This window comes from Poecilia reticulata, chromosome 7 (genome assembly GCF_904066995.2).
Source record: "Poecilia reticulata chromosome 7, P_reticulata-male-v2, whole genome shotgun sequence".
NCBI classification, from domain to species: Eukaryota; Metazoa; Chordata; class Actinopteri; order Cyprinodontiformes; family Poeciliidae; genus Poecilia; species Poecilia reticulata.
Window position 1 is genome coordinate 21,708,278 of NC_088836.1, and position 20,493 is coordinate 21,728,770.

At 38.1% G+C, this 20,493-nt stretch overlaps 2 protein-coding genes across 3 annotated transcripts; both read right to left on the reverse strand.

Annotated features, from left to right (window-relative positions):
- Positions 1-354: 354 nt before the first annotated feature.
- Positions 355-12,566, reverse strand: pabpc1l (poly(A) binding protein, cytoplasmic 1-like). 2 transcript variants are annotated; one of them, XM_081609097.1, is made up of 17 exons: positions 12,404-12,566; positions 9,849-10,053; positions 9,123-9,316; positions 8,916-9,031; positions 7,671-7,766; positions 6,348-6,487; positions 6,166-6,260; positions 4,562-4,699; positions 4,221-4,316; positions 3,843-4,103; positions 3,458-3,545; positions 3,242-3,361; positions 3,048-3,163; positions 2,490-2,598; positions 2,269-2,399; positions 1,101-1,174; positions 355-529 (listed from the first exon to the last, which is right to left on the reverse strand). In XM_081609097.1, exons 2-16 carry the CDS (start codon positions 10,039-10,041, stop codon positions 1,112-1,114), a joined length of 1,956 nt encoding a protein of 651 aa, XP_081465223.1. In that variant the 5' UTR covers positions 10,042-10,053; positions 12,404-12,566; the 3' UTR covers positions 355-529; positions 1,101-1,111. The 2 variants fall into 2 exon arrangements, with proteins under 2 accessions (XP_081465223.1, XP_081465224.1); XM_081609098.1 differs by lacking the exon at positions 7,671-7,766.
- A 143-nt stretch (positions 12,567-12,709) lies between these two features.
- LOC103467546 (14-3-3 protein beta/alpha-1-like) lies at positions 12,710-17,184 on the reverse strand. The gene is made up of 6 exons (XM_008414024.3): positions 17,026-17,184; positions 15,685-15,986; positions 15,477-15,600; positions 14,894-15,057; positions 14,604-14,699; positions 12,710-14,514 (listed from the first exon to the last, which is right to left on the reverse strand). Exons 2-6 carry the CDS (start codon positions 15,976-15,978, stop codon positions 14,458-14,460), a joined length of 735 nt encoding a protein of 244 aa, XP_008412246.1. The 5' UTR covers positions 15,979-15,986; positions 17,026-17,184; the 3' UTR covers positions 12,710-14,457.
- Positions 17,185-20,493: the final 3,309 nt, after the last annotated feature.

Below are 20,493 nucleotides of genomic sequence, written 5' to 3' on the forward strand. Positions count from 1 at the left end.
TGAAGTAAACCCTGACCTAGTAAGTACATACACTATATACAGTACATGCTGACAATGAATTGGGGGGCGGGGGGGGACAAAAGTGGTTATTAGCCATTATCTTACAACACTTATTATCAACACCTAATAAAACTATACAAGTTTGACCATTTGAACTGAATTACTGAATAACCTTTTGGTGATTTTTCAGTTTACTGCGATGCACTTGTAGATGAAGCAATAAAGACATCTTAATATTCTCACACTTTTGACCAGCTCTGAACTCTGGTCAATTTATGTAAATTAAATGTAAACCAGGGGATGAAATGGTATAGAAGTATTTACTTTTGATTTTAATAAATGACACGACACAAATTTAATGCATATTCTGAAAACTTTAACTTCTAACAAAAGTCACTGCAACAACAAAATAGCTTGAATTTCAGAAACATTTCACTATCATTCTAAACATGTCAAGAGTTTTATTCTTTGCTCTTTTTCCCCCAAAATTGATATAGAACCTTTTTCTCCTCTAGAACAATGTTCACACCTGGGAAAAACAAAACACACATAATTAGGTCTTTGTGCTCATCTACCTGGTATGGCATGAATAAGCTATTTATTCATGCCAATTTTTAGCTGTGAGCTGGTGAATAATCTTTCCAAAAAATAAAAGGCAATTAGTTTGACATTTACTCAGAAATATTGTGTCCAACTATTCATCTAGAGCAGTGGTCAACCTTTTTTGAGGTATCCAACCCCCCAGTTTCATATGCGCATTCACCGAACCCTTCTCAAATAGAACAGAAATAGTCTTTATTGTCCCACAGACAATAAAACTGTGGGACAATCCAGGTGCAACAGCAGCCTCAAGATATGTAGGTTCACTCTAAAGATCAAAAAGTGTTAAATATTTTTTTTAAATTACCCACCTGATTTAACACCATTAATTAAACCTGTACTGCTTTTTATAGCTTGAATTGTTAATGACTGAAGCACTAGCACTAAAAAGATTAAACAGTCTAACAAATATACCTCACTACAGCAAAAAACAAAAATGCTGCAACCCATTTTGCTATGAACAAAATGCTGCAAATGCAGTTAAATGACTTAAAGCTGACCTTAAATCATTTCACTTTTTTGGAGAACACTCTTTTGCCTTGTGAGCCTGCAAGACAGCGATTGCCTCTTCCACCTGAAAGAAAAACAGGACAGAGATGAAAAGAACATCTTAACTCCCAGATTCCTCTGGTTTAACAAGAGTTAGGTTTCAGTAGTGTCCTCTGTGGTCGGTACCCTACATGCTTTGGTTCTTTCCCTGCTTAATACACCTGAATCACATGATGGTTCATTAGCAGGCCTTGGTAGAACATTACAGCTACATTCACACTGCAGATCTTGATGCTCAAATCCGTTGTTTTTTTTTGCATGGTCTTTCACATTACTTTTAAAATCTTGCCTACATCTGAATTCAGTGTGAACTGTTCGATTTCAAACTGACCGGCATGCACAAAAGAACGATCTTGCAATGTACTCATTGGTGTGGAAAACATGAAGGAAATGTGTATTTACATTTCTAAAGTGTCCAACACAGATTGAAAAAGAGTGAACTGTTGTCCATCTTGCTCACTACTAACACCTCCTGCTGGTGCACAGTATTGGGAAACGACAATGGAAAGTGGCATCAAAGTCACATCAAAACCACTTTGGTAGGTCCAACTGAAATCACATTCAAAACGACTGAATACAAGTCGGGTAAAGGACTACATACAGAAGTGGCTCAAATCTGAAAACAAATCAGATATGGGCCAGATCTGAGCGTTGCACTTATTTCAACAAGTGTAATCTGGTCACTCTACTTCAAAAAAGGGAAAGAAAAACAATCAGATTTGGACTACATTTGCAGTGTGAACATTGATATGCTCAGGAGGTAGATGGACATTTAAATCATGTGCTGGACCCCTGGAGGACTAGAGCTGGACACTCACAAGTTAAGGACAAAAAAAAGTAGAAAAAAACAACAACTATGCATCCAATTCTCATTGAGAATAAACATTCAATTCACCAAAAAAAGAGAAAAATGGGCAAATAAAAAATATTTCACTATATTTTGCCTTAATCTCATCCTGCACAAAAATTACTGCAGGTGTTATTTATGCAACTTAGGGATCAACAGTAGTTGATCCTTAATAGATTTTTGTGGAGGTATGTATTACGCAGTCTATGGTGACAGTCTGTCCTAATAAAGATGTGTAAAATCTGAAGGGACTGAACGAAAAATGTATGTGCCTTAGAGTTCAGGGACTCCGGTGACTCCAGCATGTGCAGCAGCTCTGAATTGTCAATCTCTAGCAGCATCCCTGTGATTTTTCCTGCCAGGTTTGGGTGAAGGGCGTGAATTAGTGGATACAGTCGTTCCCCTGTGTGTCACAGCAAAGAGATGGAGGTATAGAAACAAATACAAACAGACAACTTGATAATGGGAAAGGATAAACTGAGAGAAGGCAGACCAAGGAGTTGTTTCTGATCCATAAGTGGAGCTGCAGCCAGCATTGAAGCGGTGAGGGGCTCCGGGCCTGGAATGTGAACTGCTGGTTCAGCCACAGGCGCAGAAGCAACCTGAGAATGTAAGTGGTTGCCACATTCATTATCGTTTTATTTTTTCTAATCACAAATAAAAAGCTTGTAATGTTCCCACATACACACCCTAATGCTTTGATGTAAACAAGACAACACAAATAATGTCACACTTGCACAGATCAACTTAAAAACCCACTGACATCTTTTAGGGGGAAACGATGACAATATTTTTTATTTTTTATGCATATCATTTTGAAGTGCATCAAAACTCCGGTTTGAAGAGTTTGAACATTGTTGCCATTGTTTAAAATGCATCCGACTGGCTCCATAAATTGAAACACCACAATTGCAAAACTGTGGCGTTTTTCGTTTTTTCTTCTTTTATATTAGTGGACTACCAACAAAGTTTTCACACCGTCTCCTAAAATATTTACGTTTATTTCTCAATCCAGTTTATAAGTCACATAATGGAGGCCCAGCAGCTCTACCTGTTGTCTCGTCATGGGAACAGGAACCGTAACGACATGCAGAGGGTTCCTCACTCCAGACGAATACTTGTACTGATTTCCTCTGGGCACTCCTCCAGTCTGAGTCCCTATGTTATCTGAAGGAAGAGCTCCAACACGTCAAACAGTAAGACTTCAATTAAATCATCTAGAAAAAACTGTTATAGTTTAGGTACTCGTCTTTTGTGAGGAGGTTATGATGCGTGGAGCCTGAGTGGAAGCCTGTCGGACTGTAGTGATGGTTGGTGAACCACGCCGAGGAAGAGGACTCCCTATATACTGGGCTGAGTAAGGTCCTGGATGAATGAACACTTATTTACCTTTAATCAAAGGAGAAAAAAAAAAGCAAAAAAAAACATGTTTCCTTTAAATAAAAAATTGAAGAAATTCACCCTGGGCTCTGGGCGGCTGCCCCATCCAACGAGGGACTGGTCTCAGGTTGCTGACAGCACTGTGGTTGTAGAAAGAGCGAGTGGGAGGCTGCAAGATAAGGGTTGTTTTGACTGAATGGAAAGTACATAAGGCCACTGGATTATTTCAAATCCCTGAGACTATGAACAGGATTAAATAGGAAAAACAGTTTAGATGGATAGTTTTCAGGGAAGAAAGTCAAAGTTTATAAAAAGATTTATGCAAATTTGCTGTTTTTAAGCCAGCAAAGGAAGTTACACCACCAAAGAAGTTTTTTTTTTTGCTTGACAAATTCTACAGGGCAGATGATTGATAGACAAATAATCATGTTCATAATTCTCCTCTTAATAGTCCAAATATTCATACTTGTGGTACAGTCATGTAGTATCCCGACTGGGGGAACGAGTCGATGATGGGGTTGCTCATGGTCCTCAGGGTAGCCAGTCTCTGCATGTACTTGTTAGTTAGAATAGCTTTACGCTCCTCCCTCCTCTGCGCCAGCGCAACATACAGCGGCTTGGTCGCAACAATTCTCCCGTTCATTTCAGTCACTGCTTTGGTTGCTTCCTCTGGAGACGAGAAGCAGACGAAGCCAAAGCCCTTGCTTTGGCCACCTTCAGTCATCACCTGCAGTAAATGAGAGAGAATAGGTTAAAAAAGATTAATGGTCAATGCACTAAACTGTCAATATATATGTGTATAATCTTTATAGTCATCTTTGGCTGGATTTTGCAGAAATATTACCTTTGCACTTGTGATTGTACCATAAGGAGAAAATTCCTTCCGGAGTCTTTCATCATTTATGCCATCATCCAAGTTCTTCACATACAGATTCACCCCCTAAACCATGAAAAAGAGCATCAAATTATTATGTGTTCCTTCTGTCATTCACATTTAGAGATTCATTAAACATGTCTGGGGAATTCAGTTATGATCAAACCCTGAAACCTTAACGTAGAAAGTTAGTCTTTCAAGAGAATGTTATAAAAGCAACATTCTCCTGAAAGACACTTCAAAACATTTTTGAAGTGTCAAATTTGATTAAATCTACACTTCTGGTAATCTGGGGTCAAACACAGCCACACCTGATAGCGTTGGATGCGATCCTGTTTCATCTGGTCAAACTTGCGCTTCAGCTCCCCCTGGCGCTCCAAACGCTTCTGAGCACGACCTACGTAGATGGTCTTCCCATTAAGCTCCTTTCCATTCATTTCATCCACAGCCTGGGAAAAAAGCAGAAGGAGCAAACAATTGACTTAATTGTTGATTAATGGTTTATTAGATTAAAATGAGTTCCAATCGATTATCAACATTCACTTAAACCCTCCAGTGAGTGTGGCCAGCATCCAGGAGAGGGTGCCAGTGGTCATCCTTAAGGGAGCCAGTTGATGCAAAAATAAAGACAACGGAGGAATCCCAGAACAGGAAAGTGAAACGGTCCAAATGGAGTCCGGTGTGGGATGCTAGATGCGCTTCATGTTGTTCCATTTTGAAATATAAACACTGAACAAGCTCCTTAAGTTTCACCTAAATACCACTCATTCAGCTGTTCTGGCAGAGTAGCAGCAACTTCTCGATCATAACTTGTCATTACATCTTCGCTACGAAGGCAAAGATGTGATGACAGAAAAGCAGAGGGCATAGCACAGAAAAATTGTAACATGAATAACGAATGATGGTGAATTAAAACCTGGCTCCATGAAACATCAACATTTCTAGCAACCCATTTAGAAGCACTACAACAAAAAGGCAGCTCAAGTGGACAGCACAAAGTGTTACTCTCACCACTGATTGTATATGCTCCTGGCATCTTTAACTTATAGTCTTGCATCTCTCTGCTCATCTCATCAGAAGGGATGGAGATTTCATTACACAAGAGGAAAAATTTAAGGCATTTAAAATCATTTAAGACTAGCAAAATAATTCTGTAATTTTAAGAGTTTTTAAAGCCTGAATTGTGATTTTCAAAGTTGGACTTTACCTTCTTTAGATACCCCACATAAATCCTGTACTTTCATTTTGTTACCTCCTTGTTTCAGCATCCAACAGTAAAAAGCAGATTATAGTGACTGTTAACATCTACTGTCCATTCATTCCCACACCAATATTCTTTAGACTTTCTGCCGATTTTCTGCTTTGGTAAACTGCACATCTAGGTTCTGAAGCCGTGACAAAAGAAAAGGACTTTGACCTAATTGTTAATCCTTTAGTAACCACAGATAGTGTCAGTATTTAATTTAATACATTTAACTAATACCTCCACAAAGGTTAGATGATTTTATTCAAGTATAAACTGTTCAATATGAGTGACTGGGTTTATATGTGCCAAACTTAAACACAGGGAAATTTAAATTGAGACAACTGAAGAAAATGCTGGGAAAATTGATCTACTAAGAGATGTTAGTTATCCTATCATCACAAAATTTCACATATGGTTCAGTGTCCATATAAATAGAGCTGTGTCCTCACCAGGGCTGCCTTCTGGGGTAATTTCTACCCTGGTAATAGTCCTGGTTCCCAGAAAACTACCTTTTAAGATAAGGCTATATGAAAGTTCAAATCAAAGTCATTATTTCATTTGGACATCAAAATTATTAACGATACTCATACCAATAGCCATAGTACATTGTTTAAAAAACAACTGGTTTATAGTCAGTCTCATAAAACAAAGCCAACTGGCATTTTCTACCTTCTGAGCATCATCATGGTGAGCATAGTTGACAAACCCAAACCCTCTTGATTGTCCCTTCTCGTCCTTCATCACTCGCACACTGAGGGTCCTCCCTGAAGGCAAATGGGTTAAAGATGTACCAATAATAAAACACATGCTCTGGCAGATCCAGTCATCAAGAAGAATGTGAATTTCCTTACCAAATGCAGAAAAAACCTCCTTCAGTTTCTCGTCAGTGAAGTCCTCTCCAAAGTTCTTGATGTAGACATTGGTAAACTTCATAGCTTTGGAGCCAAACTCAACTTCCCTTTCCTTGCGAGACTTGAAGTGGCCAACAAACCTGGAGACAAAGCCAAGAAACCCAACCAGACGACAACAAATTAAAGGCAAAAATATGTCAGATATACATGAACAACATTTTTAATCATGCTGAGGTTGGATTATGGTTCAGTATTGACATTTTGTGGTGTCTGGACCAACTTGTATTAGATTCAATTCAAAACATATTACAAAGATTTTAAAATGTGGATTGAATTATTTACATTAAATACAGATTGTTTAATAACTTTTTTGACAACTTTGTTTATAAAAACTTGAAGAAATAAAACTGTCAATGATTTATTTTATTTTTTTTATTTTGTTTTTTAGCTTTTTAAATCTTAAAATTAGGCATGATTTCTGGACACCCAATTTCCATACTTTTCCCACAAACTTCAGCATACTTTATTATATTATTTTTAGGTGACAAATCAACAATGCATAATTGCGAAGTGGAAGAAAAATAATGAATGGTTAAAAAGTGCCATTACTTGTATTCAGGCATCTTCAATACCCCTAAATAAAATCTAGTGCAAGTGCGATGCCTTGTCATGTGCGCTACAATTGCTAGGCTTAAAATGCTTTCATGACGCAGAAATCTGCCGATTGCTTGTGATAGAATTTATTATTAAATTAAAGTGAAAGAAAAAAAGAAAGGTTAATGAAAAAAATACAATCTGCTATAGCTAAAAAAAAAATCTATTTTATGATTTGTCTAAAAATCATGCAAATAAATATTTTTAAAAACGTCTGCATCAATCACCTTGGCAGACTTATTTTGTGCCATTTGTGAACACTGATCAGGGCCATACAGAACCGCACTTTGGACATCCCTGTCTTGCAGTCCGACTCATCACTAGTGGTAATTACAGCACAAGGTGTTTGAACACTACATTTACTGAAGAGAGTAGATTTTAATTTAGAAGAGTTTTAAAAAGTATTCATCACTTTCCTTCCACCTCTTAGTTACCCTCTACTTTGTGTTTAGGTCTCAGATAAAATCCCAATAAAATACACGGATTTTGGTTGTAATGGCAAAATGTAAAACAATATATTTGCAATACACAATACACTACAATACTTAATACTTCAGCTTCAGAATTAATATGGTTTAATTAAAGTTTTCAAATAGTTTGTGCATCAGTTTTACCTTCATGACTAATTAAAATACAAACATGAACAACAAACCTAGACAAAGATCCTACCTATTTGCTGACCTAAGCTGGGAGAACTGACATTTTTCCCACAGGAAACGGTCCTTTGGGTTGACAATACCAGATTCCTTTTTACCCATCTTTTGACTGAGCAAACAACAACAACAAAAAGACACATGGAGAAATCATCTGCAAAAATTCTCTCTTAAAAAAAACCAGCACAATTAAAATCTGCTCACTTCTTTGCCTGGCCTCAGGTTTAGACAAAGGGCCTAGTCACACATATGACAAAGTCTTTGGAGAACAATCACTTTTTTCTCCTTGATTGCACTGGTGCGCCTAACTTTTTGCATTTCTGTTAAACTGTCTTTCATGCTCTCATTCAAGGTAGAACATCAACAATCAAAACTTCCCTTAGATATGACACTTTCCACTCATAAAGTAAAGTGATCATTTGTCTCTCCAGCCACATGTGAATTTGGAGCGAGTTTGGACCTCATCTCTATGCATATTAATTCAACCTAACCCAGGCCTCGAGGGAGGGTCTCCTACAACTTTTAGATGCATCTCTACTTCAACACACCTGAGTCAAAGAATGAGGTCGTTAGCAGGACTCTTGAGAACTTGACTGCACTTAAGAGGTGATTCAGCTGTTGGATTCAAGTGTGTTGGACCAGGGAGACATCCAAGAGTTGCAGGACACCGGCCCTTGAGGACCAGAATTGCCCACCCCTAAGTCCTAACCATCAACATCATCTAATGACAGATTTTCACTAAGTGAATTATGGATGAGAAGTGAATAGAATCCCAACTACTCCATTTCTACAGCTTATATTTCTTTAATGCACCATGGATGGTATTGAAATACATATTGTATTGACTACAAGGGAAAAGCACCCAACGATAGAGCATTGCTCTGGCGTTAGTAGCGCTATGCATCTTCTTTAGACCACAAAAGGTACACATTGTGGCCTTTTTAGGTCACAATGTGAACATTTTGACAACTCTGTATAGCCCAGCTTGTGGGCCTCAGACACGCACACAAAAAAAGACTGCCAAAATGATGCATAACAACCAGCCTGGCTGGTAACAGCATCTTGAAGGCACTCAAGACAATCCTTCCTGAAGCAGTACCACTAGAAAGAGGACAGAAACTGTGAGAACTTAGGTGCACTTCAGTATTGTTGTGGTGCAGCTCACTGAAAAAGAAAGTTAGGTGCCACCAGTGCAACAAGTGAGTCTATAGCCTTCAGATGGACTTATTTGCAAAAGCAGTTTCAGTGAAAGTTTACTCACACTTTCCTGTCATTCAGAAGCATCCCATTCATTGTTTCAATGGCCCGATTTGCAGCCTCTTGAGTCTCAAAGTGAACAAAGCCATAGCCTTTTGATCCCTTCTCATCACAGACAACCTACAAAAATCCAGATATGTTGAGTCATGCCAACAAAAGAAAATTTATACAACAATCTTCAAAGACAAAGAAAAAAAAAAAAAAGGCCTACCTTGCAGGATAAAATATTGCCAAAGGCAGAGAAGGTATCATACAGTGCCTTGTTGTCAATGGACTCATCCATGTTCTTGATAAAGATGTTTCCCACACCGGACTTCCTGAGACCTGGATCACGCTGAGACCACATTATCCGAATGGGTCGACCCTTAATGACGTCATAGTTCATCGTATCTAAGGCACACTCCGCTAAAATAATTTTAAAAAATTAAAACACGAAGGAAGTAGTATCAAAAATAAGCCACAACTACACATAAAATGCAATAGTGCACCATCTAGCAAAGGTTTTCTAATCTACAGTCCGTCTTTGCTCAGCTTAAAATAATTAAGGGCCTCCATGTATTAAAGCATAAAAACAAGATTTCTGATTAATATTTTCTTTAAGTTATTATACATGCAGGGGATTTTGAATCAACATCCAGCCGTGTTTATTCACATTTCTGTAGATATGGATTAGCAAGTCCATCACACTACAACTTTTAGATGCATCATTTCTTAAATGAATGGCTCATTACCATGCCTATGCAGAACTGATGATATGCTGATGAAGGAATTAGGCTATAAATAGCTTAAGCAGGTAAATCTCAAAATACAGAAACGGCAATAAAAAAAAAAAAAATATCAGGGGACAGTTCATTCATTTTAGCAACGCACAGCTTGCCATCACTTTGCCAAAATATTTAATTGTGCCACTGTTTTGCAACCATAAATGTGGGTGTACCGTCTGCTGGCTGCTGGAAGTTTATGTAGGCGTATCCTAGGGATCTGCGGGTGATGATGTCCCGGCACACGCGGATCGACATGATGGGTCCAGCAGGAGAAAATTTCTGATACAGCATGGCTTCTGTAACATCGGGGTGCAGGTCCCCGACATACAAAGAGGCCAGAGGATACGCTGGACCACTGCTGTTCATGTTGCGAACCAGCTGGATGAAAAAACAATAGGGGGTTATGGAGTGTAGAATGCATTGCTAGTTTACTTTAGGGAAACTATCGCATGTTTTACTCCTACTTCAGCATTTTGTAATCTTACACTCAGTGACATTTTCACACCTGTTATCTCTAAATTAGGTTTGTCCAAACATTTGAGTGCTTCCACATAGAGATTATCTTAGCAAAAGGAAAACTAATTTCATCTAATTAAATTATAAAAACAGAGTTTTGTTTCGCTTGGAAGACAAATATTTCAATCCTAAAATAAGTACAGGTGGACCTCAAGCTGGAGCGTCTCCAAAAATGTTAATTTTGGTAATTTGAAACAATAAGAGATGCTTACACTGAAGATGCATTCATCATTACATTTCACGTATTTATTTCTGCTAATTTGGGCCATTAAGGAAGGGCTGCAGCCTTGACAGGAATATGAAGAAAACCTTATTTAACTTTTTAAGTAGAGATTCAATGGTGAAGCACCTTGATTAGTTGGTGCTTCAGGAGGAACAACTCACAGATGTGTTTAGGACATGGGGAACAATTGTTGCATTTCTTATATTAAGCCACTCCTAAATCTCAAGATGTCAAAGGGGGAAAAAGGATGCGAATGTTGCTCGGTTGTCTAAAGTCTGCTTTTGAGATAAAAATAAGTTTTGCATTGCACTTGGAAGTTAAGGCCCAGGAGTCTAGAGGAAGAGCAAAGAAGCACAGAACCCAAGTTTTAAACTTTTCTAGTTTAAAAAGTTTCCACACTCAGTGGAAACTTTAAACAACCATGTTTAGTTTAAAGTCTGTGTGAAGACTTTAAACATGACACTGGTTTATGGAGCAACAGTGGCTGCTTGTGTGAAGCCACTGCTTTTTCTAAAGTCCAAACTCAGCAAAGATGTCTACCACGAGGTCTTGCATCACCTCATACTTTCCATAGATTACCTTTATGGAGATGCTAGACGTGGCATATGCACACACTGTCAAACTCACCAATACCAGGTTTATTAAACATATCACTGTAGTTGATTAATAAGCAAAATGGTCTTACCCAATAACCCATAGTTTACTTAATTGTTTTTTGTTTAATGAACGAGATATTTCTAAAACTTATATTACCACAATGTGTAGATGTTTTAACTTGCTACATTTTAAAAATATGTAACCAATACATATTTTAAAACAATGAGACACATTTCTGACCATACCATCCACTGAAAACATGTCAGATATAGCAGCAACTACAAGAACATGCCTTGAATAGCATCATATTTTTATGGATTAAGACAAATATTCTGCCAATTCAGAATACAAATTGTTTTTCATCTAGTAGTGGATATTTCATATCAACCATGTGTTCATTCTAGGGGTGCACCAGTAAATTGGCCCACATTTTCGTTGATCGGTGATCGGCAGATGCATGTGAAGCGATCTTATCAACCACTGTCCTTTTTTTGCTCTGCTGTGAGAGAGGTTTGACTGACAGACCTACTCACCAGTTCATGTCTGCACGCTTGTAGTTGACAATGGTCACCCCACCGTTGTCAGCTCAGTGAATTTCTTGCTATATTTAGCAACATTTCAGACACTAAAAATTTCGGAATTGACAGTCAGGCTTCTTAAAGATCAATAATCGACCAGAAAACTGCAATCGGTGAACCTGCAGGGACCGATCTCCTCCTGAATCCATTCTGCTGCATTGATGTAGTAATTCATGCAGGACCAGATATTCAGTGCATATAGCAGCACAGACACAAGGGCCAACATTTCGGTATTGAAATCCCTTGTTTAGTTTGGCTTATATACGATTCCTAAATATAAAGTTTTTATTGTGAGCCTTAGTCAAAATAAAACTATGTTTCTGTGTTAAGTGGAGGCTTAAAACAGTAATATAAACTTTTTTACTGAATTGCTGGAACAAATTAACTTGACTATATTATCACTTATGTAGACACCTCGGTATAAACTAAATCTAAAGAGAATCCACAAAGATTTGTTGAATGGAAAATTTTTCCACTCAAATAGAAAAGTTTTGTTAAAATTAGGATTTCACATTAAAACGTAGAGCGTTTGCTAAACCTGATACTCGGTAGTAGTTAAACAGTTGAAAGAAGATTTCCAGCTTAAATGTTTAGATAAAACTATTCTCTTAACATAAAAGCGGGGAAGCAAAGACATTTAAAAGTTTAATGATGTGGCTAACGGTACAAGCAACAAATTTATCATAGAAAAAACATTAAGCTAAAACAGTCGTTAGCTAAATTTCGTAACCCCGCGTGCGCATCACGCACTGAAAGAAACTTGCTAAGTTCTACAAATAAATACAGCTTAACGTTTCAAACCAGATAAACTTACATTTAAAGCGAGGATGTCTTTTTATTCAGCGCAGCAGTTTGTGAACACTTTCCACGTGAACCTCAGCTTGTTTTGATTTAATTAGCATCTCCGAGCACCTGCACGCTTGCTCCGCGCAATGGAATTTCAATTAAGACGTGAGAAGGCACTGACAGAAAGGACGTCACATTCCGCGATAAAAACTAGATCTTAGCTTAGTAACAAAAATACATGCAGTTGAATGAGTCCATACATTTAAAGCCACGTTTGATACATTTAAAAAGTTAACAGGACTTTGTGAACAGAAATAAAGACGTAATTTGCCTCTTATCTTAAACGAAACTTTATTTCACTGAATGGTCTTTGACACTTTCCTATTTCTTACATGTATAGTGAAACTAGAATGGTTTTAAGATACATAAACACAAAGCTAGAATTACACCAACCATTGTTTATCTCCATTTCATCACTGCTTTTTTAATAGCTATTCTAAATTTTCACAACCACGTGTGTGCACTGGGTAATAGACTGTTACAGAAGCAAATTTTAGCCATAAGACTTGTCAGTAAAAACAAAGCAAGTAAATACCTGATATACAGACAGGCTTCGTTCCACATTCACTAACTGCATTTTCATCAAGCAAAATAATGAACTGACATAATTTTTTTTTAATTTTTTTTCCCCCCAACAAAAGATTTCAATTTATTGGAGCATTGTCAGAGTAAACAGACCGCCAGCTATAACGTGGAATGGTGTCTTCAACTACAGTAATGTGGAATGTAGTGGTGATACATGGTATTGTGACACTGAGCTTCTTTTCACCTTCTAAAACCTGATTTTTAGAGGCAATTATTCCCACCAGCTATCTTTAACAGCCGAGAGATTCACCTGGGTAAAAACTGAGGTCAGGGTTTATATTTTTGTGGTCTAACTCGTTCTATGAGATTTTAAACAAGCAGATGCTGCTACCTTAAAAGGAAAAAAAATGCAGGAGGCTGCAAGAGAAAGCCAGGCACAAAAGCTTTTTTGGAGAAAACAACCGCTTTAAGAGGAATATTTTGCAAGCAGGGTTGATACAGTGTGGCAAGACATTTTCAATTAACATCAATAAAAGGTTACTTTAGGTTTTACATACAGATGATAGTCAATCTTGCAAAATACATGGAACCACATTTACGCATACAATTTTCATTGTACTGAGATCAAGCAGCACCAGAACAGTGAGAAAACTACAATGACAATCTATACTTAAGTTCAAAAAACAATAAGGAGCACTGCTGTTTTCAAGATGCCTAATAATGTGGAATGTCTTATGTCTGAACAAACCTATCATGACAATTTACGGGGTCCCTTAGAACTTGAAAACTGAATTTGTGAACATGATCAAGGAATATTACACCAAGATGTCAGTGTCACAATACAGCCTGCCTCCTTTCTGTATGAGCCCACAGCAGAATTGCAGTTAACTGAATACAGGATCGTACGTGTCTGGAACAAAAACAAAAAAAGGAAAAAAAAAGAAAAAACTATTTTTGACGGTTGTGAAGCAAATGGAAAGCCTACCATCACAGTGTTTGGTGGAAATCAACTGCCAGTTTAATTACCATACAATAAAACCTGTAAATATCATGAGGAATCACAAATAAGAAAAGTAACAAAAAAAGGGATGAAAAATGCACACCAAACTAGCTGGGACAAAGGAAGTTGGAAGGACGATTCGAATTCACAACACCCCCCTCCCCCCCCAGAAACACACACGCGCGCGCAATCATTTCACACTCGCTCGCACTTTCACGCTCACTACATACAGACCTACACACGAAGCTGACAAAAACAACAGCAACATGGACTCACTAATCAATACAACATGTTTCCACAAAGTGACTGAATCTGCTAACAACTGAAAATTACCCTGTCACCTCACAGTGAACTGAGAGGGGTAAACTAGTTGGTCAGGAGCAATTCAGGCTGCTTGTCATACAGAAGTGGGAGGGGCTGATGGAGTGGAGGGGGGGATGTATATAAGCTGTCTGTGTTTAAGATAAGAGTGTAGGTGGATTAACAGTGCAATTCCATTAGTTTTCCCCGTCTCCGGTTTCTCCCTCATCTGCCTGGTTTTCTGATGTCCACAGCTGGAGAAAGAAAGGAAGAGAAAAGTTAGAGTAATATTTGTTGGGAAAGACATCAAGATCACACAGGATATCCCAAACATGGAACTCACAGTCAGGTTGTCCCTTAGTAGTTGCATGATCAGGGTGCTGTCTTTGTAAGAGTCCTCGTTCAAAGTGTCGAGTTCAGCAATTGCTTCATCAAATGCCTGATGGAAAAAAAAAATTTAAAATCCACAAAAACAAAACTTTAACTTCCACAAAGACAATAGTTGGTCTAAATTCCTCTGATTTATATACCATCTCCAAATTGTTAAATTTAAACTGATCGTCAATCAGTTTGCCATAGTCTTACATAAAATAAAAGACTAGAAGTAGATTGTTATTAGGGTTTGGCACATACCGTCTTAGCCAGGCTACAGGCCTTGTCCGGGTTGTTGAGGATTTCATAATAGAAGACTGAGAAGTTGAGGGCCAGGCCAAGCCTAATGGGGTGTGTTGGCTGCATCTCCCCCTTGCTAATGTCAAAAGCTTGCTGGTACGCCTGCTGGGAGTTGTCCACTGTATCTGTATTAGCAGAAAAAAAAAAAGAAATTGTCGATTTTTCACAAACTTTTAAGGTAGACATGAAAGCAGCAAAAGATAAGCAAAGAAACTAATATGCTGTCTAAGCACAATACTTTAAAAAGTTTACATAAAACGTCTCGAACGACAATGTAGTATGCAACTCAAGTTATGAGATGTTTTGTGTTTTCCTTTGATTTCTGTTAAGGAAATATTACCAAAGTAAAAAAGTGACTGAATTTTTAAGCAGAAAAGATTTTATTAAAAGAAAATTTCCAGTTTGACAGAAACTGCAATTGTTTTATTGAAAAAGACTTTTGAGAATCAGGATTTTCATGAGTGTTTTAATCATCTTTCCAATCCCTATTTTCAAGTCAAGTTAAACATTCTTACACATAGCAATGTTGAAGTAATATAATTACCCTTCTTAGAGTCCCCAGATGCAACCTCAGAAAGGTATCTATAATAGTCGCCTTTCATCTTCAGGTAGAACACCTTGCTCTCAGCAGCAGATGCGTTGGCAATGAGAAAGTTGTCCAGTAGCCCCTGAAAACAATACATGAGATAACCAGTTTAGAAACATCCCCTTGAATACAAGAAAGGGCACAGTTCTCACAATTAAACACTTACAAGCACATCATGGCAGATTTCTTGCAGTTCAGCTTCTATCTTCTCCCGGTATTCTCGTGCCATCTGCTGTTTTTTGTCATTGCCCTCAGTCTTCTGCTCGATGCTGGAAATTACACGCCAGGATGAACGACGTGCCCCAACCACATTCTTGTAGGCCACAGAGAGAAGGTTACGCTCCTCATTCGACAGCTCTGCGCCTTGCTCTGTCACTGACTTCATGGCTGCAGCCATGTCATCGTAGCGCTCAGCCTGCTCAGCAAGCTTGGCCTTCTGTACCAGGTCGTTCTTATCCATTTTCTAGACTGGAAAAAAAGAAGAGGCAATGTCCAGAGTTAGATATGTGAACAGTACACATGGGTAATCATATTTTAAAGTGGACAGTTCACATTCCTATGGAAAAATTATAACTTTCTGTTGAAATTAACACAGTTTGCTAGCTCTTTGATAGAAATCATTATGTTATACAGAAATTATGTATAAGTTTGAACTGTGCCCCCTGGCAACTGGGTCAGCCATACACATCACTAGCTAAGGTTTAGCTGTTAGCTCGTTGGTAGCGCTCCCCAATCTCGACTCTTCTCTTACATCCCTAACCTGATGTCTGCTCACTCGTCAACATGCACAGGTGTAAGGTGCTTACATTTAACACTTGTGACTGTTTTATTGGATCAATATATTTCGAATTAATCCCCAAATCTACAAAACCAACCGAAGCTTTCCCGGGTCAGCCTTTAATGCCCTCCCCTGAGGTTGCTAGTAGCGCTAGCGGGCTGCCGTATTTAATGGCCCAATATCAACACTATTTTGACAAATACGCCAGAAGTGGTTTAAGTTTTCTACAAGATTACATTTAAGGGTGTGTCCTTAATTGACCAGAGAACGCGCAGGGAGCTAATCTGTCGTGATAACGCAAAGCGAATGGAGAAGCTAACAGTTGGCTAGCTACCGTCGCCTGGCTGCCGCTGCCTTTCGCTAGGCCAGTGGAGAAAATTTCAACGGCCACGTTAAATTATTTAAAACAAGAACGGGACAGCAGTGATTCTTCTTGTGGAACTGCTAAACCAGACGAGAACAAATCGTGGCAATTCGGTGAGCTGCGTGAACGTTTTAGCGTATTTTCCCCAGCTGTAAGAGTCGGCCCGCCCAGGCTGCCGAGCCTGTCAGAACAAAGTGTCATGGAATCCGACCGTCGGTTAGCAGCTAGCCTAGCCTCTCGGTTATGATGGCTTCTCAACAGGATCCAGCCGCACACGATGAAAAACAGCTCTTCTCCCGCCGAATTACCAATGAAAAGGTAGTGCTATCGTGCGATATTCAGACGCGCTAGGTTATTACACTTACAAAATTGGTGACTTTTAATCCTGCTTTTTTTGTCGTTTTTTTCACTCTCTGGACGATTCAGCCTCCGTCCTCCGTCTCGCTCAGCGTTCAGGGCAGTACCACTTCCGCTACACTGGCACTTCTGTTTCCTCCTTTCTCACCACACATCTGCCTTACGTAATGCAGGCGCTGCTTTTCTGCCGAAGATAAAACATCGTTTACGAAGACTAAGTTAACTTATTTCCGTTTCAAAACGAGTATATTAGCCTGTATGGTTGTATGTTTTCAGTGTTTTCATACTTCTTATATAATCTGTTACGGCTCTTCTAGGTACTGAGATGGAACTGATTTCTAACTTCAGAGTGATTGCAAAATTTCTCTAAGCATGAAAGTTTGTTCAAATCCACATCATTAAAGTCTGTATGTTATTAAATTAGACTCTCCTCCCTTTTCCTAAAGCGTCACCACAGATCATGTGTCTGTATTTAGTACTGTCTTCTGCATCCTTTATCCAAGGTGTCCAACCTGCTCTAAAGCGGATTTGAGCAGATTTTCAGGTTTTTCCTTGAATAATTTCATTGAAATTTCACAACATATTGGCACTAAAATGACCAATATTTTACTTTTGTTCCTATTTTCTTGTCATTAAGTTGAAAGCAATGTGCTCTTTCATAAATATCAAGATGCCATGGAAGAAGACGTATCCATCCTGTTTTTGCCAAACGTGAAAATAGAAATAAAAGGGTGGTATATACATATCATTCATGATAAATAGCAGTTTCAAATACTTCCTACAGAGTAAGTACCTAGTGAAGATACTTTTAGCTATGAACCTAATTTGATGTTAACAACAAAATGTGTGAATAGGCAAATACTTTTTGTCAGAAAAGCAAAATGTTTGGATACATAAAACCTCCCATTTTACTTCATGTATTCATCATTAGTGTTGATGCAAAGCAAGCTTCAACTCTCCATATTACACTTCACACCAGAACTGCCAAAAGTCTTGGTATCAACTATTTAATGCACCAAAGTCAATAAGAATTTACTAAAACTACATTTGATTGCAAGTCAGCATATCTTTTTCATTTCTCCTTTATGTAGGTAAAGCTTGCTGAGACTTTAATTCACTCCAACACTGACAATCAGATGTCTAAAATGTAATAATCATCTGTGCTTCCCAAAAAGTTTAGTAATGTCACAGCATGTCAAAGTAATAAGAAAATAAAATATGTATTATTTTAGCATTCAGCTAATAAAAATTTTGCTAAATGGACTATCAAAATTTGTCTGATTTAATTTCCATGAGAAAAAAATTGTTTAGTGTTATACAGTTTTGACTGTATAATTACACTTAACATTACTTTAAGGTTAATTAAAAGTCAATGCTGCATTTTAAAAGTAGTAATAATTGCTGCCGTCCTGTGTTTAATAAAGGACCGCATTACATATTTAAAAATTTTACATTTAAACCACTATATTTGTAAATACAGAATCTCCTACCAGCTCATGCCAAGTCACTCAACATTTTACTAATCTCGGACTTTATTTGTTCTAAAACAGCCAGTTAATGTGACAGGAACAGCATTCATTGAGTTAAAAAAAAAATCTGTTTCCTTTACATACTCAGTAATATCCTGGCAGATAAAGAAAACTGAACTGAATTTTTTTTCCTGCTCACAGCTGAGGAGGCAGCGATCCCTTTGACTAAGCTGTCTGACAATAACGCATCCAAGGATTTTAATCTTTGCATCGATTTTTCTCTCTGCAAGACCTTTATCTGGCAAAAAGGACGAATCCATGAAAGCAAGGCCACCTTGCTTTCATGAGTGAGTGTCTTCTGGTGTTTATGTACCATTCAAATAAATAGACAGGTAGAACAAGTTCGAGGGTGATAGAAGAAGAGCTGAGAAACACATTTTTACCTTTTTAGACTGAGATTGTGAATATTCCCGATGACAGCCTCCAGCACGATGTGGACCCTGATGTGGCAGCAGTTCAGGAGATCAGCAGTGACATTTATTCAAGAAATTACCTTTTGAAAACTGTTCAGAGTCTGATTATGCAACACTTGCTGATGTGTTTTCCACTTTTTTTTTTTTTACAGTGATCCTTATGCAATAAAAGGATTGATTATGTGATCCCCTCAAAACTACACGTGTCACATTTTAGACAGCAAAATGACATTGGTGAGACCACTAAGCTGGACTGTTCATTAGGCAGTTTGGGCATGTATAAAGAATCTAAAGAGCAGATGTGACCTTTTTCAGAGCTGCCAACATGTCTGATGTGTGTCTGCCTGAGTGCATTCGTTTAATGTGAGAAGATTTCCCCCCGACCTGGCTGCTGTGCCGCAGGCCAATGACTGTGTCGAAAGAAACTGCATACATCCATGCACATTTCAACAAAATCTCAAAAATAAGCAAACAAGACTTTACTGACATGGGTAACATAGAATTAATTACACGCTATGCCTTGTAAAAGTATTCACACCCCAGGGACTTCACCTTTTGTCAAACTGGTTTAATGTATTTCATTAAAATTTGATGATAGACAACATAAAGTAGTGCATAATTGTAAGTAGAAAATAAGTACGACTTTCAATATTTAAAAAAAAATAAAAATCTGAAAAATCTCTACATTTCTATTTAGCCTCCGTGAGTCAATTCTTTATAGAACCACTGTTTGTTGCCACTACAGCTGACAGCTTTAAGGGTGCATTTCTCCCAGCTTTGCATATGAAGGGAATGAAAGTTTTGTTTATTATTACAAAAACAACTATTGCTAAGCTTTGTCCAAATTGGCTATAGTTCTGGACTTTGACTGGGCCATCCCAACACAAGAAAATGCTTTGATGAAGAAGCGCCTATTGCAGCATTGGCTGATGCCTTCACAGAGTATGTGCTTTATTTTTATTCAGGTGACTCAGTTTGAACTATTCTGAATGCAACTGGGGTTATTTGATGTTATTGAAGGGTTTCTGACTAAAAGGGATCAATGCTGAAAGCTACAGATTTTTTTATTTGTATATGTTCAAAGCCATCCATCATTATTTTCCTTGTCACTGTAACAACACAAAATGTAGAACTGTTCAAAAGACTTCGAAGGCAATGAACTAACAGCAGTGTCTAAACTCACCTGCATGTGAGGTCTAACGCAATTTTATTTATTATTAAAGAGAAGAGAAAGACATAGAGTCAATCCTTTTAGCACTTGTGTTTTTGTTTTCTTTCATTTTTTTCTACAGAACAATATCTCAACTATAGCAGACGAGATGTTCTGCAAAGGCGACACCAGCCACTACCTACGATCCAACCTGGACTGTGTGAGGCTGAATGGGAACCCCATCATGCTGTCGGGATACCCAAACGGTTTCATCCGCCTGCAGTCGCTTTCTGTCGGCTGGCACAACTGACACGTAAAAACGCTTTATTTCACTGAGTGAATGAGGAATAAGGATGATAGACAGAATAAGAACAATTTGGCTGA